The 14537-nt window shown below is 52.4% G+C and overlaps 1 protein-coding gene across 1 annotated transcript; it reads right to left on the reverse strand.

Moving 5' to 3' along the window:
- Positions 1–959: 959 nt before the first annotated feature.
- ZNF648 (zinc finger protein 648) lies at positions 960–2480 on the reverse strand. The gene has a single exon (XM_033092719.1). The coding sequence runs from the start codon at positions 2478–2480 to the stop codon at positions 960–962; it is 1521 nt and encodes a 506-aa protein (XP_032948610.1).
- Positions 2481–14537: the final 12057 nt, after the last annotated feature.

Genomic DNA, 14537 nt, shown 5'->3' on the forward strand with positions numbered 1-14537 from the left:
TGGCAAATTCAAATGAAACTAAAAGGTTTCCTGAACGATGGTCCGTCTCTTATGGAGAAATTTTATATATCTCTCTGTAAGTAGGCAGAGTCTTCTGTAAATATTACATATGATTTAAGCTTCCAGGGTGGGAACAGGTACAAAGGTGGCCAGAGAAAAGGCACGTGTGAATTTTGCAGGTAAGACTGGTTAGATCCAGTCACTAATTTCTACTGTAAAGAGGAGTGGGCTTCTTTAACAGATGCTAAGGTTGTTCTGAGCTTCCGGAAGAGCTGGTTTCTAAACATGGGTCACAAGCCCCTCCCCCTTAAGATAAAGGTCTTCTCTACTTCAAAGCCAAGGTTCCTAAAGACAGACGTTCCTGAGGGTAAAGTAATCTCAGTAGGAAAGAGACACTCTGGCTGGGTTTGAGTCACCGCCAGGAAGGATTTGTTGCTTGGAAGAGTTTTTCATAGAGAACACTTCTGGGGTTCCTTTATTCATGTTGACACCTTTCTCTAATGAGACCATTCCCTGACGCTGTCTTCTCAGTATTTGCATATGGCTTTGGGGGCAGGACAGGGCAATCTTTGCCCTCACTGTACCCTGGGAGCCCTGCCCAGCGTCCAGCATATAAATCTATAATTTACGGTTGATTGAGATCCCCCAACCAACGAACTCAACTCTTGACCAGCTCTCACTCCGTTTTCTTATCCTTTTCCAATATGACCTCTGAGATGCAGAAGAAAGACTGATAGGAAAACGCACGCGTGGGTGCTAGCCCTCCAGTGACTTTTTACACAGAGATCAAACACATAAATCAAATGGGTCACCCCATGGCCGGGGACCCACTGGGAGGAGAGGCTGACCAGGGCACTAGGTGCACGGCGATACCACGTGAATCGGCTTGTCCACGGAGGAGGGTTGCAAGCAATGAGGTCGACAGTGCCTGGGTCTTCCCCGAGTTCCTAACGGAGCCCTCACTCGTCAGAGGAGGAGGGGATGGGCTCGTTCTTGCAGGTGCCATGTTTGGCTCGGTGCCGCTGGAGGTGGTTGGACCGGGTGAAGGCCTGGCCGCATTCCTCGCACTGGTAGGGCCTCTCCCCGTTGTGCACCCGAATGTGCTGGGCCAGCTCCGAGGAGATGCGGAAGCCCCTGCCGCACTGCGCACAGAGGAAGCCCTTCTCCCCAGAGTGGACCTGCTGGTGCCGCTTCAGGGTGGAGGAGCGCGCAAAGGCCTGGCCACACTGTGTGCAGGGAAAGGGCCTCTCGCCAGTGTGGATGCGCTGGTGGCGCGCCAGGCGCGAGGGCTGCGCGAAGGCCACGCCGCAGTCGGCACACTTGAAGGGCCTCTGGCCGCTGTGCAGCGTCTGGTGCTCCATCAGGTTGGAGGACTTGGTGAAGCACTTGCCGCAGGTGGGGCAGGGGAAGGGCCGCTCGCCGGAGTGCACACGCTGGTGCTCCATCATCCGGCTGGCCACCGCGAACTCCCGGTCGCAGGCGGGGCAGCGGAAGGGCTTCTCGCCCAGGTGCGTGCGCTGGTGGCGCAGCAGCGACAGAGGCTTGTTGAAGGTCAGGCTGCACTGGGCGCACGGGAAGGGCTTGTTGTTGCCGTGCATATTGCGCTGGTGTTTGCGCAGATCGGAAGAGCGCACGAAGGCCTTCCCGCAGTCCGGGCATGGGTAGGGCTTCTCACCGGTGTGGGTGCGGATGTGCTTGCGGTGGTCGGAGGACCAGGTGTACGCCTTGTCGCAGAAGGGGCACTGGTAGGGCCGCTCCCCTGTGTGCAGGCGCCGGTGCTGCTGGAGCGTGCCCCGGTGGGAGTAGGCCTTCCCGCACACCTCGCATGGGTATGGCTTGGCACCTGGTGTCTGTGCGGAGCTCAGCGGGCTACTGGGCTTCTGGAAGGCCCGCCCTCCCCTCAGGCACTTGTAGGGACGTGCTGCCCCCTGCCCGCCCGCGCCCACCAGGCTCTGGCCCTTCGGGCTGGTCCCAGCCTTGGGGACACACAAAGGAGAGGAGTTGTCCGGGGATATGTCTACACCTCTTTGTGTACAGAGGGACCTCCCAGGACCAGGGAAGCTGTAGGGGACACCCAAGGCTGCCTCCAACTCTGTCCTCAAGTCTCCACCATCACCTGCAGGTAATGAGTCCCTAGGAAATTGCATCTGATCTAACAACTTATGTGAGAGGCCACCGGGAAGGGCACCCGGAGCTGTACGTGCTCCGGAGGAGTCCTGGGTCCGAGTGGTCTTGGATTCATCTCTTCCCTCGCTGGCCCTCTTCCCAGGCATCGCCATAGGTTTCTTCCCCACGTCCCTGGTACTAAAGGAGTCAGAGAAATCCTCTTCCTCCTGGCAGGGTGGCTGCCGCCATGGCATGTCATGATGGTCCTGAGCCACTTGGAAGCTGCCCCTTGGATGGGCCTGGCGCTCAGGATCACCAGTGCCCCTTTCGTCTTCTGCCTCCCCACCGTCCTCATCTTCACTTTCTAAAGCCATGGTCGTCTTCAGAGGCTCCTGAGAAAAGCTGGAGAGAGAAGACACCTCACCCCACCTGTCCTGGGGGTCCACCTCTGCCATGATGTTCAGGCACCTGTACCCTTGCTCCTTGTAGACAGAACTTCTGCTTGGCTCAGGAGACCTGCAAAAAGGAGAGTGTGGAGAGGAAATCACAAAGGATGTGACTGGGGTTCTCACTACAGATTTGGTTCCAGCTGGTAGCCACGCCCTCCACATTGCTGTGCCTCAGTGTGCCAAGAGGGGCTGGGCCCCGCTGAAAAATGCACGCAGGCAGCCTCAAGCCCTTCAGAGGTCCCACTTGTTAGAAGACCCAAGAGACAATGCTGTCAGGGATGGCAAGGGAGGGACACTTGCTAAGTGCCAGCTGTGCCCTGCTCTGTCCAGGGGCTCAAACCCCAACTGCTAGACTGCTGCGTGCTCTGTGCGCCTGGGAGCAGGCTCGATGGGAGGGGGCGGGAAGCATGGTCTGCTCCTCTTCAGGGCTCTTTAACTGTCGGGCCAGACACGAAGCTGGAAACCAGGCCGGCTCTTACTGGAGTGCTAGTCTGCCATCTCGTGATGGTGTCAGCTGGGGTTGTGGCACAGGCACTGGCCTGTGTGGGCCACCTCTTCCAAAGAACAAGCATTCACCCCTGGGAGGATAGGGGTGAGTCAGGAAGACACCGGTGTGTTCCCAAGAAGATACGAGCCGCCCCTGACGGCTGAGGCAGGGCTTCTCAGGCCTTGGTGATGAAAACCCCTAGTGCGGGGCAGGGTCAACGTGTGCACCTGGGAGAAAGGGATGCTCACGGAGAGTGTGAATTATCTTTGCCATATGGCTTCATCTTGAACATTCATGAGAATGTACACGCTACATCACATTGAGCTAAAAGATGTTTTATGTTTTACCTTCAGTATAAATGTTTAACTCCCCCTCACCCCCCCGCCAAGTGTGCCCTCTTTATCCCATGGCCTCATGTACTCCTGGCACACCCCCACATGCCCCCAGGGGGGCGTACCCTGACCTGAGAAGCATGGACTTAGGGTTTGGTCTGCGCGGTGTGATACAAGGGGGCCATTGAGTTTCATTTTCTAACTGCAGATTTTATTTTAGCTTGAATACACGCAGACAGCCTGTGGGGGTTGGTTAATAAGGATTGTTTGTGTGAGTGATACATTTTACAGGAGTTGCTGGAGTGAGAGGCAGGCTACTGAGGGTCTCTGTGTGGGGGGTGGGGGTGGGGGAGCATTTCCGACCAGAGGCCTGAGTTGGCTGTGGTTTGGAAGGACCCTTCTGAGGACCCAGGGGGTGGCAGGATTAGCAGTTACTAATATTTCCATTTTCTGGGCAGACATCAGGAGCCAGGCGATATGCTGAGCAAATCATAAGCATGGTTTCACTTCTTCCTCCCAGCAGCCTTTAAGATGGATCCTGTTCCTATTATATTATTCTATCTATTTTACAGACCAGGAAACTGAGGCTTAAAGAGCTTAGTTACCAGCCGAGGGCTCACAGACAGAAGCCCTGGGGTTTCTGAGACCCTGTCATGTTAAACCCCAAGCTGTGCCATCTCCCAGATGTGGCCTCCGGACTGAGGCTGCCCTGTGGCTGGGCCCTGCCCAGGACTGGCCACAACATCCTGGGGGAGAGCGCGGCATCCTGGAGCCAAGCCCCCTTGTGTTTCCTGGACCTCACCGCTGAGCTCCTCCCTGCTCCTGTTGACCCGGATTACCTGTCACAGAGGAGAGAGGCCACAACACAGGCTGCAGAGACCACTGTCTGGGGGCTGGCCGGGGGTGGCCAGGGGCCTTAGTGACTGTGTGTTTACTTTCAGAAAGCTCCTTCTCTCTTCCTCTGTCCCCCTTCCCTGTTCCCCTTGAGGCAGGAGGCGTCCTATTACTCTGAGCAAGATATATTCATTCATTGAACTGATCTTTACCAAACAGTCCAAATCAGAGGCTTGTGCGTCCACAAACATCTCTGAGCCTTGTTTTCTTCATCTGCAAGATGGAAATACTCCTCCTCCTGTCGCGTCCCGGCACATAGTGGGCATCCAGCGACGAGTGCTCTGTTCCTTGTGCTGTTCGCATGTCCGCACCCCAGCGGGACGTCTGGGAGGTGACTAGATGGACGGTCACAGCAGTTCGATGGCCAAGGTTCACGCAGTCAGGACACGTGTGGTTGTAGCAGCCCCCATGTAATCAAACTGTTCTTGCCCCAGCTCCTGCCTGATCATAAGCCCACTGTGTGTGTGTGTGTGTGTGTGTGTGTGTGTGTGTGGAGTGGGAAGCAATGGGGAGAAATCCCCACTTTTTAGTCAGATCCAGAAGCCGTAGATGAAGAGAGAACACAGTGGGGTTCAGAGTCTCATGTTCCTTTGTGCCCTGAGACCCAGGGATCCCTCTGACCTCTCTGCTTTATCCCCATAACATGTCAGAGTATGGCTGGCATCCCTCTTGACAGAAAACCAAATGTGACATGTTTTTAGCACAGTGGTTCTTGGAGCGTGGCTGTGTGCCTGCGTGCATGCGTGTGTGTACTTAACAGAGGAGACACAGCAGTAGCCAGCTGCATATGACTTACTCAGGACAGCATGGCTGAGTGGGGACAGTGGTCCAGGCAGGGACAGCAAAACGGTGCGGGGTGTGGTTGAAACAGACTTCTTAGGCGTCTTTCTCTGGGACAACGCACTGTGCACGTTCATACAGAACTCACGCCCCATCGTGCCTCCAGCACACGTGCCCCATTCTACATGACACGGGTCTCACTCCCCTTTCTGTGAGCCCCGCGGGAGCCTCCCCAGGGCAGCACGCAGCCTTCTGCCTGCTCACACCTTCTGGGAAGCTGACAGGAGATGGCCTCGGCAGCTGGGAAACCCCTCCTCTGTCTGCAGCCTCATCCCCAGTCAGTACATCCTGCTTTGTTCCTTCTGTAGCTGCCACAGGCTGTCTCTTGATCACAAGAAGACTGAGAGAAGGCAGGGGTTCAGGTGGGGTTTTCTGGCAAAGGCGACCCAAATATTCCTGTCTGGAGGAGGAACGCTGTGCCCAAGGTCTGGCTGGACCCTCTGCTCTCCGTATGCGCTGGCCCCCAGAGGCTGTCAGAGCACAGCCCTTTCTTTCCTGGAACTTTCTCCCACTTGCCAGCCAGGAGTGGCCCAACACAGCCTCCAGCTCGCCCACCTCCTACGTGGACACTTTGCAGAAGCCTGGCCATAGGGCTGGGGCCGCCCCCCGCCCTCCCCCCGCCACACACACACTCCTCTTCCTGCTTTCCTTCCAGAGACTGTACTAGGTCTACCCAGGGCAGCCCCCTCCCACCCTCTCCTCTGCCCACAGCCTTCAGGCTTTGCTCTCCACCTCTGGCTCAGACCCAGACACATGCTTACCTGGGAAATGCAGACAACAGCCCTGGGAGGGTGGGGCGGTGGGGAGGGGTGGCCGCCCTGGCTTCTGTCACAGGTGGCCTCTCAGCAATCGGAACCTGAGTTTGGTACAAATCAGCAGAGAGGCTGTCTCTGTGCCTCACACTTTTGTGTCCAGTTCAGCAGCTGCAGAGAGAGCTTCAGGAGGTGGGGCCAGTGTAATACACTCAACCTTCCTGCCTGCATCCCAGAGGGCAGCCGGGGAAATACAGTGGGGCTGCCCTCTCCCACTGCCTGAGCCGATCCTGCTGCTCCCCCTGCCCCCCCCTCCCCTCTTGCCAGAGCCAGCCTTCCTCCCTCTCTCCGTCCCTCCCTCAGTCCTCCGGCAGGTGGCCCTACCCCTCCTGTTCACTCTCATTCCTCTCGGCAGAGCCAGCAGTCCATCCTTCCATCCCATCCTCTTATGTCCTTAGGACACTTGTTACATATTTGCTTCCTGGAGAAGCATATGTTTTCCCTCCCTGGGAGGCAGGACAGTGAATTGGGCCTACGCTCCCGCCTCCCCTATTCTAGGTAGGACCCACCTTTTGCAGAGCTGTGGTTTGAGCAGAGGTGTTCCCAGAATTTTTTGACAGAGTCACTGGCTCAAAGATGCCCATAACCATTTGCCTGGCATGGGGGTGCAGGGGAATAGTTTTCTGTCTTTATTCATACAGCTGCCAGACCTGCCTGGGCCCGCTCTCCACCTTTCAGCATTGGTTCCCATGTAGGTTCATTTTGAAGAGAAAAATTGGCCCAGGATGTGAGACTTTGTGTGAAGAATTTGTACCCACTCAAGCCTGACAAGCCTTTATTAGGGTGAACGCTCAGGATATTAAAATAGAAAACAGGAATATAGTGCCTGTGATATACCTAGGGAGGCAAAAACTATACTGGTTGACAGCAGCGTTCTGGGACTGGGTTTGAATCTTACCACTCACTAGCTGTGTTACCTTGGGCATGTTACTTAACCTCTCTGTGCCTTAGTTCCTCGTCTGTAAAATGGAGATCATGATGGTATCCCCATCACAGGAGTCTTGGGAGGATTAAATAAGATAATGCATATAAAGAGCTGAGCACATAGTAGTGCCCAGAACATTTAGCTGCCCTCATTTTTATTATTTATGCTGTTGTTGTTTCTATGGCAGACGTGACTCACAGGGCCCCTTTTATATCCCCATGGCCTTGTTAGGGCTGCAATGTTGACACCTAACACATTTTGCTGGACAGTAATTTCCAGCTTGTGATCCAGAGAAGCAGCGTCTTCTGCCCCTTGGCGTTTTGTAGGGTGTGGCTTCAGAAGGAGGAGGCAGACAGCAGGGAAATGCCTCTGGGTCTTTGGGTCTGAAAGTCTGGAACAGGGTTCAGATCCTGCTGTCCCTGGAATAAAGTACAGAATGCTACGGATATGTGGATATGCACCATTCAGGCTAGAGGATCCTTAGCTACCGTGTGTCTCTCAAGGGGCCATGATCCAAAGAAGGTGGAGAACCATTAGTATTGGGGGGCAGGATAGAGAGAGTAGGTGCTTAAAACATCTCTCATACCAACTTCTCAGGTGGTAGTGCCACCAGCCTACATCCCAGCACTGTTGTTCAGAATTTCCCAAATGGCCACGTCACACAGGCTTTGGGTTTCAGATACCTTTGGCAAGAAAGTGGCTGAATTCCTCAGGAGAGGCCATGGAGGTGAAACTGCAGCTGGGACGTGTGTGTGTGTGTGTGTCCCTCCCACTCCCAGCCTCATGGCAACGGTAAACATTGATTGATGTTTACTTGGGCCAACAGGATGCGAACACACCACATGCCATGTCTCCATTATTGTTCATCATATTCTGAAGGAGTGGCCTCTATCAACGTTATTTCTGTTTGCAGACTGAGGCCCCTGGGGCACAGACAGCTTGTACCTCACCTAGGGTCACAGCCACATAGTCACTAGTGGTGGAGCTGTGATTCTACTCCCAGGCCTCAGGTCTGTACCCTGAGCCACAAGCCGCCCAAACCCTGGGATTTCAGGCATTTTCTGACTCCATCCTCATTTCCTCCTGGAAACCCTTAGCCCCTCCCCCCAAGGCTGCAGGACCGGTGTACCTGTGCTCACTGCGGTCACTCCCCGGGAAGACCTTCTCTTCCCATAGCGCAGCTGCCCAAGGAGACGTGGGTTCCCACGAGTGTCTAGCTGCTGCTGTGCAACCCAGACAGCTTGTCTTTCATCATGCTTCTAGAAACCACAACTGACTACCCTAGGCCACGGGACTTCCACACTCATTTCCCCTCTCTGTCTCCTTGGTTTTCAAGACACACTTACATGCTGGAGAACTCAGAGCCGTCCTCAGACAGGTCTGCCTTGGGCCGGCAACGCTGGGGGTGGCCAGGAGGAATTGTCTCTGCCTGGGCTTTAGGGAAATCTTTCCAAAAGAGATGGCTTTTGAGTTGGACCTTGAAGAGGAGTTTGAGTCTCCATACTGGTAGGAATTTCATACCATATTCCTTGGCCCTTGGTCCTCTCCTTTTTGGAGGGGCAGCCCTGGCTCCGCCTCTCTCTGCACAGGGTCGGGTGGGGCTGTGGGGGGGGGACCTCCAGCTCTCTGGCTCCCCCTCTGGCCCGCTTGAACATTGCCACCGGGATTCTGGCTTTAGCCACCACTGCTGCAGAGCTCCTGGCTCCCCTGTCCTGGGCCACACCACCTACAGTCGCTGGCCAGGGCACAAGGGGCCTTTTCTTTCCAAGGCCCCCAACCAAACACACACGTCTTTCCTCACAGCTGTCTAGCTCGGCTGCCTGAACACAGAGGTAATTCACAGGAGATGAGGAGAGGCGTTTGAGGTTTCCATAAAAATGCACCTCCCCTTTCCTTTTCCAACTGCTGCACAGAACACAACCGGAGAGGACCTCTTTCCAGAATGTTCTGGCTGTGTGAAGGCAAGGTTCTTACAGAAACTCTCTTTAGGGCTCCAGGAGTGCAATAGTACTCTGTCTGTGTGGGTTCTCCTGGCCTGGGTGAACTGAGGACTGGTCAGCCTCCTGGCCCAGCAGTGTATGTGTCCACCCCTTGGAAAGGCCACGAAAACCTCAGGCAAGTCGGAGGGTGTGGATGAGCATGGAGTCGAATACACAAAATTGTAAGCGGTTATAAAAATATAAAGGCGTACTTTGCACGGTTGTATCCCATTACATTTGAAAACAACAAGGAGACAAGTTATGTCCTTGTAGGTAAAATGGGTTAAAATATATTTAAAATCTTATATTCAGAATAAAAAGGAGCCACAATGTGTTACTGGCTGGGCCTCCTCAGGTAAAAATGCCATGGCCGATGGCAGCCCTCAACCTTTCAGAAACAGACAGCTGATTTCGATGGGGCACCCCAAGGTGATGAGGCGAGTCGGAGTCAGGGCAGAGGTGTGACGGCTCCAGGCCATGAGAACCCAAAGTGTCCCGGTTCAGCTTTTTGGCCAGGTGCCTCCATCTGGGAGGACCCGGGGAGGAGAGGGAAGGTGAGAGGTGGCAGGAGCTCATCGCACTGAGATGTACAGTCATTCTTTACCAGAAGAAATGGGGTTGAGGGGCGTATTCAGCCAAAGAACAGGAACTGCAGAGGCCCTGAGTTCAGATCCTGCCTGGCATGTGTGAGGGGAGGCAAAGGAGTGCAGAGAAGCAGGAAGAGTCTCGGTTGTGTAAGGCCTTGAAGATTATGTTAAGAATTGGCTTTCTTTGGAGTAAAACGAGAACTCTTCAAGGGGTTTTGGGTAGACAGGAGGCATCCATTCATTAATTTAACAAGTATTTAGTACCTGGGACGAGCCAATTACTGTTTTGGATTTCAGGGTTTATCAGTGAACAAAACAGACAAATCCCACCACAAGAAACTTATAACACAAAAGGTCCATATGATAAAAGAAAAAAGATTTCAAATAATGACCTCGGTTTTCACCTTAAGAAACTAGAAAAAGAAGAGCAAAGTAAACTCAAAGTAATGATAAAGATCAGAGCAGAAATAAGTAAACGAGAAAACAAATACAATAGGAAAAAAACACACCAATAAAACCAAAAGCTGGTTCTTTGAGAATTGATGGAATTCTCAATGGAATCTCAATGGAATTGATAATCCTCTAGGCAGACTGATCAGGTAAAAAAATAAATAAATAAAGAGAGAAAAAAAACAATTAATATGAAGAATTAGCAATATGACATTTCTACAGATTCTACAGCTATTGAAAGGATAATAAAAGAATACTATACCTTTCTCCCAATAAATTTGACACCTTAGAATAGACAAATTCCTTGAAAGAAACATATTACCAAATCTTACTCAAGAAGAAATAATGGTAATAGCCTTATAGCTACTTAAAAACTCAATTTTTAGCTAGAAACCACACAACAAAACACTGGATTCAGAGGTCAGTTCTTTGTCCCACTTCCTTTCTTGCTCGTGATCCTGGATTAGGCAGGAATCTTCAGTGATAAATTCTGTAAGAACATTTTACTGAAGGAAGGATGTGAGATGACACATGCAAATTGTGACCATAACAGGTTGCAAGCTCCTTCCGATCAGGGACCAGATACAATTCCCAGCCAGGTTCCCAGGGCCTGACCATGGAGGAGATGCAGTCTACTGAACAGAGGGTCTGAGGCCAAACATCACATCTAGGAACAAGTGAGGTCCAAATGCAGGTGTCTTGTCTGCACTCTTCCTAGCACACGCATAGGACCACACCTACATTGGTACCTCCTCTATCTTTTTTCCTTTAAGTCCCTATTACCTTTCCTCCACTCACCAGGACTGAAAATCTGGTGGTCAAACAGGACTTTCTCATGCTCTGTACATCTGATTAGTCACTAACTGCTGTATCATGTTCTTTCCCCGTTCTCAATTTCCATCAGATAAGGCTTCATCGAAGGCAAGATCTTCTAACTCACTCCCTCCAATGGATTCATTTGTTTAATAAATATTGACTGTTTCATAATCATTTGATGTTGTCCATCAAATATTTCCAGTTCCCTACCTTCTTAGCTTATGGTAGGATTTTTTTCCCTTGCCCCTTGTGGATAGTGGGGACGGACCATGGGATTGCTTCCGGCCCATGAGATGTGAGTGTCTTTCAGACAGAGCATGTGTTTGCCTGTCTGAGACTCCAAGCTCTGTCTTTCCTCTCACGGCAACCAGCACATCCAAGATGCTGGTAGCTCCGTCATCCAGTGACTCGGATTCCTGAGCGGCATTCATGAGCAGAGAGCTTCTATGCAGACCCACAGAGAACACGTAGCCTGTGAGAAAAAGAAACTTTCTCTTAAGCCTCCCACCCCCAAACTATAGAATCTGCTAGAGATGTTGATAAATGCTATGGAAAGAAAAATAGAACAGTGTTGCGGGATGTGGAAGTGTGGGAGTAGAGTTGCAACTTGAAATGTCTGGGTGAGGTCGATCTCATTAAGATAACTTTTATGTAAATTCTTGAAGGAAGCAAGAAAGCAAGATGTACCGATATCTGGGACAGGCCAGGAGAGGCAAGAACCAGTACAAAGCTCCCGAGGTGGGAGCACGCCCTCACATGTGGGGAACAAGGAGGCTGAATGGATGGATAGAGTGAGCAGGCGAGAGAAGGACAGATGAGGCTATGGCCAGATCACGTCGGGTCTTGCAGGTCACGTTAAGAAGTTTGGCTTCTATCGTGAATAACGCGTTAGCCAGATGAGTCTGGCTGCTGTTTTAAGAAAGAAAGCTGAGGGGAGCCCTGGTATCTTCTGGAGGATCAGTTAAGAGGCTTTGCAGTGGTGAGAGATCTGGGTGAGAGATGAGGGTGGTTTGGACCAGAATGGGCACAAAGGGTGGCAAGTGGTCAACTACTGCACATATTTTGAAGTTAGAGCTAACATGATTTGGTTACAGATTGGATGTGGAAGTGGGAGAAAGAGTCAGGGACAACTCTAAGATTTGGGGCCCCCGCAACCAGAAGGATGGGCTTGCCCTTAAGTGAGATGGAAAGACTATGGGAAACAGATTTTAGGGGAGAAGATCGGGAGTTTAGGCGCAGACAGTGTTTCCAAGTAGAAACATTGAAGAGACAACTGGACATTAGCACTGGCTTGGATGTAGGCATCTGGATTTCAAGATGGAGATCTTGATAGAATATAAATTGTAAGAGTTCTCAGTGTGTGGATGACATTGAAAGCCACATGATTACATGTCACCAAGAGTGTACATAGTGAAGGGGGTACAAGGACTGAGCCTTGAATGATTCAGTGCAAATAAGTGGGGGAGGTGAGCGGGCTCTGCTAAAGAGATGAAGAGAACAAAAGGATTTGAAGGGACATCATAAGAATGTGATTTTCTGGAAATCGAGGGAAGAAGTGGTTCAAGAAGAAGGAAGTGATCCATTACGTGAAATGCTTCTGGGAGCTCCTGTTACGTGAGGGCTAAGAATCGACCATTTGGTGTAGTCATGTGGGCAGCGAACGCTGATTGGAGTAGATTTAAGAGGGCAGAGGAATTGTAGACGATGAGTAGAGACAGCTCATTTGAGGCATTTCGTTGTAAGAGGGAGCTGAGAAATGGGAACAGTATGTTTGTAGGCTGAAGGAAACAACCCGGGAGAGAAGGAAAAATCGATAAGGTAGGAGCGGAGGGAGTGGCTAGGATGAGGTCCCTGAGAAAGGGAGAGACGTGGGATCCAGTGCCCAAGCAAGGCAGTCCCGCCACAGAAACAGGAGAGAAGGTAAAGGGCAGGGACGTGGCTACAGGTGTGCGGGGCGATGCACAGGTGGGAGCTTGAAGAAGTCCTCTCTCTAGGGCTGCCTTTGCTCAGGGCAAAAGGAAGCAAGGCCATTGGCTGCCTGGAGGGTGGGAGAGGAGGTGGGAGAGGACTGAAGAGAAAGACAGTATGAAATATTCATCTCGGAGGGGGGCAGAGTAAATGGGTCCACGACTGCCCGGCAGCAGAACAAGCCCACTCGAGGTTCGCGGTCATGAACTATAGTCAGACCAGCCAGGAAGATTGTGTGTCTTCCTCCAGATGTGGTCAGCTACATGGGTGCAAGCTCGGTGTAGGCTCGGAGGTGGAGCTCACCAGGCTTAGACTTTTGCCAAATGAAAACCATGAAGCAAAAGAGGGGTACTGAAGATGAGGGTGCATGAAAAGAGAAGCCGTGCAAATGGCCAATCATGAAGTTTAAGCGGAGTAAGGCAGGGCGAGAGAACAAGAGGGGAGAACAGGAAGAGCCAGGGGTCCCCCGTAGTGAAGGCTTGTTGGTGATGGGATGTCAGGAGTAACGAGACGGGAAGTTGGGGACGGGGGGCGGTGCTGGTCGGAGAGGGAGAGGCACGGACTTGAGATTATGGAGAGGGTGCCGTTATTATCGACCTCAGGCATTAGTCCAAAGGGCCATTTGAGTGAGTATTTGAGACAGGGTAGAGGATGAGATAATTGGAGGAGAGAAGCTCAGGGAACTGAGAAGCCAGCTCCACGGGGCTGCAGCCCCAACAATGACAAGGGGGTGGTGTTGGGGAGAGAGCCATACAAGGAATGAAGGGGCGTGATCGGGGGTTTGTGGGAGACTGCACCAACGAGGGGTGGTGGGTGCTGCAGGCTGACGATTTGGTCTTCAAAGTTTTCAGGACGAATGGCCTGATATAGCCACAAGGAATGAGGAAGACACCTGCCCCACCCCGTGGTAGAAGGATGTGAGAGAAACAAATACATCTGCTGGAGCACACTTCCGGGAGCACATTTCCGGGAGCTGTTCTCAGAAGAGACTCAGTGTTCAATGAGCGCATAAAGGGGAAGAGAAGACGTTGACCACGTAGGATCATGTTTCTCTCCAGCTGAACAGATTTCAGTGATTCCTGCCATGCTTAGAACCCCTCAGACATGCTACCAGGTACCAAATGCCATGGTACCTGCTCACTCCTTCTACCTTCTAGCCAGTGTCCCTAGCACGCTTTGGGGATGTGCCACGTTCTATCCAACCCCAGGGCCTTTGCATTTCCCGGCATGCTCTTTCTTTTCTTGAAATCACACCTCTACTCCCACCCCAATCCTTTAGGTCTCGTGTGGAGCGTCATTTTCCTCTAGGAAACCTTGCTGAACGCCTCATTTACATCAGGGCTGTGCTGGGTGGGGGACCTGGAAGTAAAAATGACCCACATACAGTGTCTGCCCTCAAGGAATCCAGAGTGTGGTGAAGCGGACGAAGACATGAGCAGGTGATTTGAGAGCGTGCTAAGGGCCCTGATGGGGCAAGCCCAGAGCACGCAGGAGGGCACAAGAGAAACCCTGACCTCAGCCATGGGCTGGCGGTAGGACTCAGAAAATGACGATCCGAGAGACCGGAAGGATGAGCAGGAGTCCACTGAGACATTGCAGGGAGCCAGGAGCCCTTCCAAGGGCAGGGACATGGCTACAGGTGTGCAGGGAGATGCACCGGTGGGAGCTTGAAGAAGTCCTCTCTCTAGGGCTGCCTTTGCTCAGAGCAAAAGGAAGCAAGGCCATTGGCTGCACGGAGGGTGGGAGAGGAGGTGGGAGGGGGCTGGAGTTAGAGGGGTGAGAAAGGGGGGTGCTGTGGAGATGACCCCCTGACGGGGGCCTGTGAGACATGGACCGTCCTACGGAGTTTGGGCTCCATCCTGGGGCCCCCAAAGGGTGATTTTTATTGTTTG

This window comes from Rhinolophus ferrumequinum, chromosome 22 (genome assembly GCF_004115265.2).
Source record: "Rhinolophus ferrumequinum isolate MPI-CBG mRhiFer1 chromosome 22, mRhiFer1_v1.p, whole genome shotgun sequence".
NCBI lineage: Eukaryota > Metazoa > Chordata > Mammalia > Chiroptera > Rhinolophidae > Rhinolophus > Rhinolophus ferrumequinum.

Bases quoted from the DNA above. Each gene is read 5' to 3' on its own strand.
- ZNF648 (XM_033092719.1), bottom strand. From the start codon at position 2,480: ATGGCTTTAGAAAGTGAAGATGAGGACGGTGGGGAGGCAGAAGACGAA.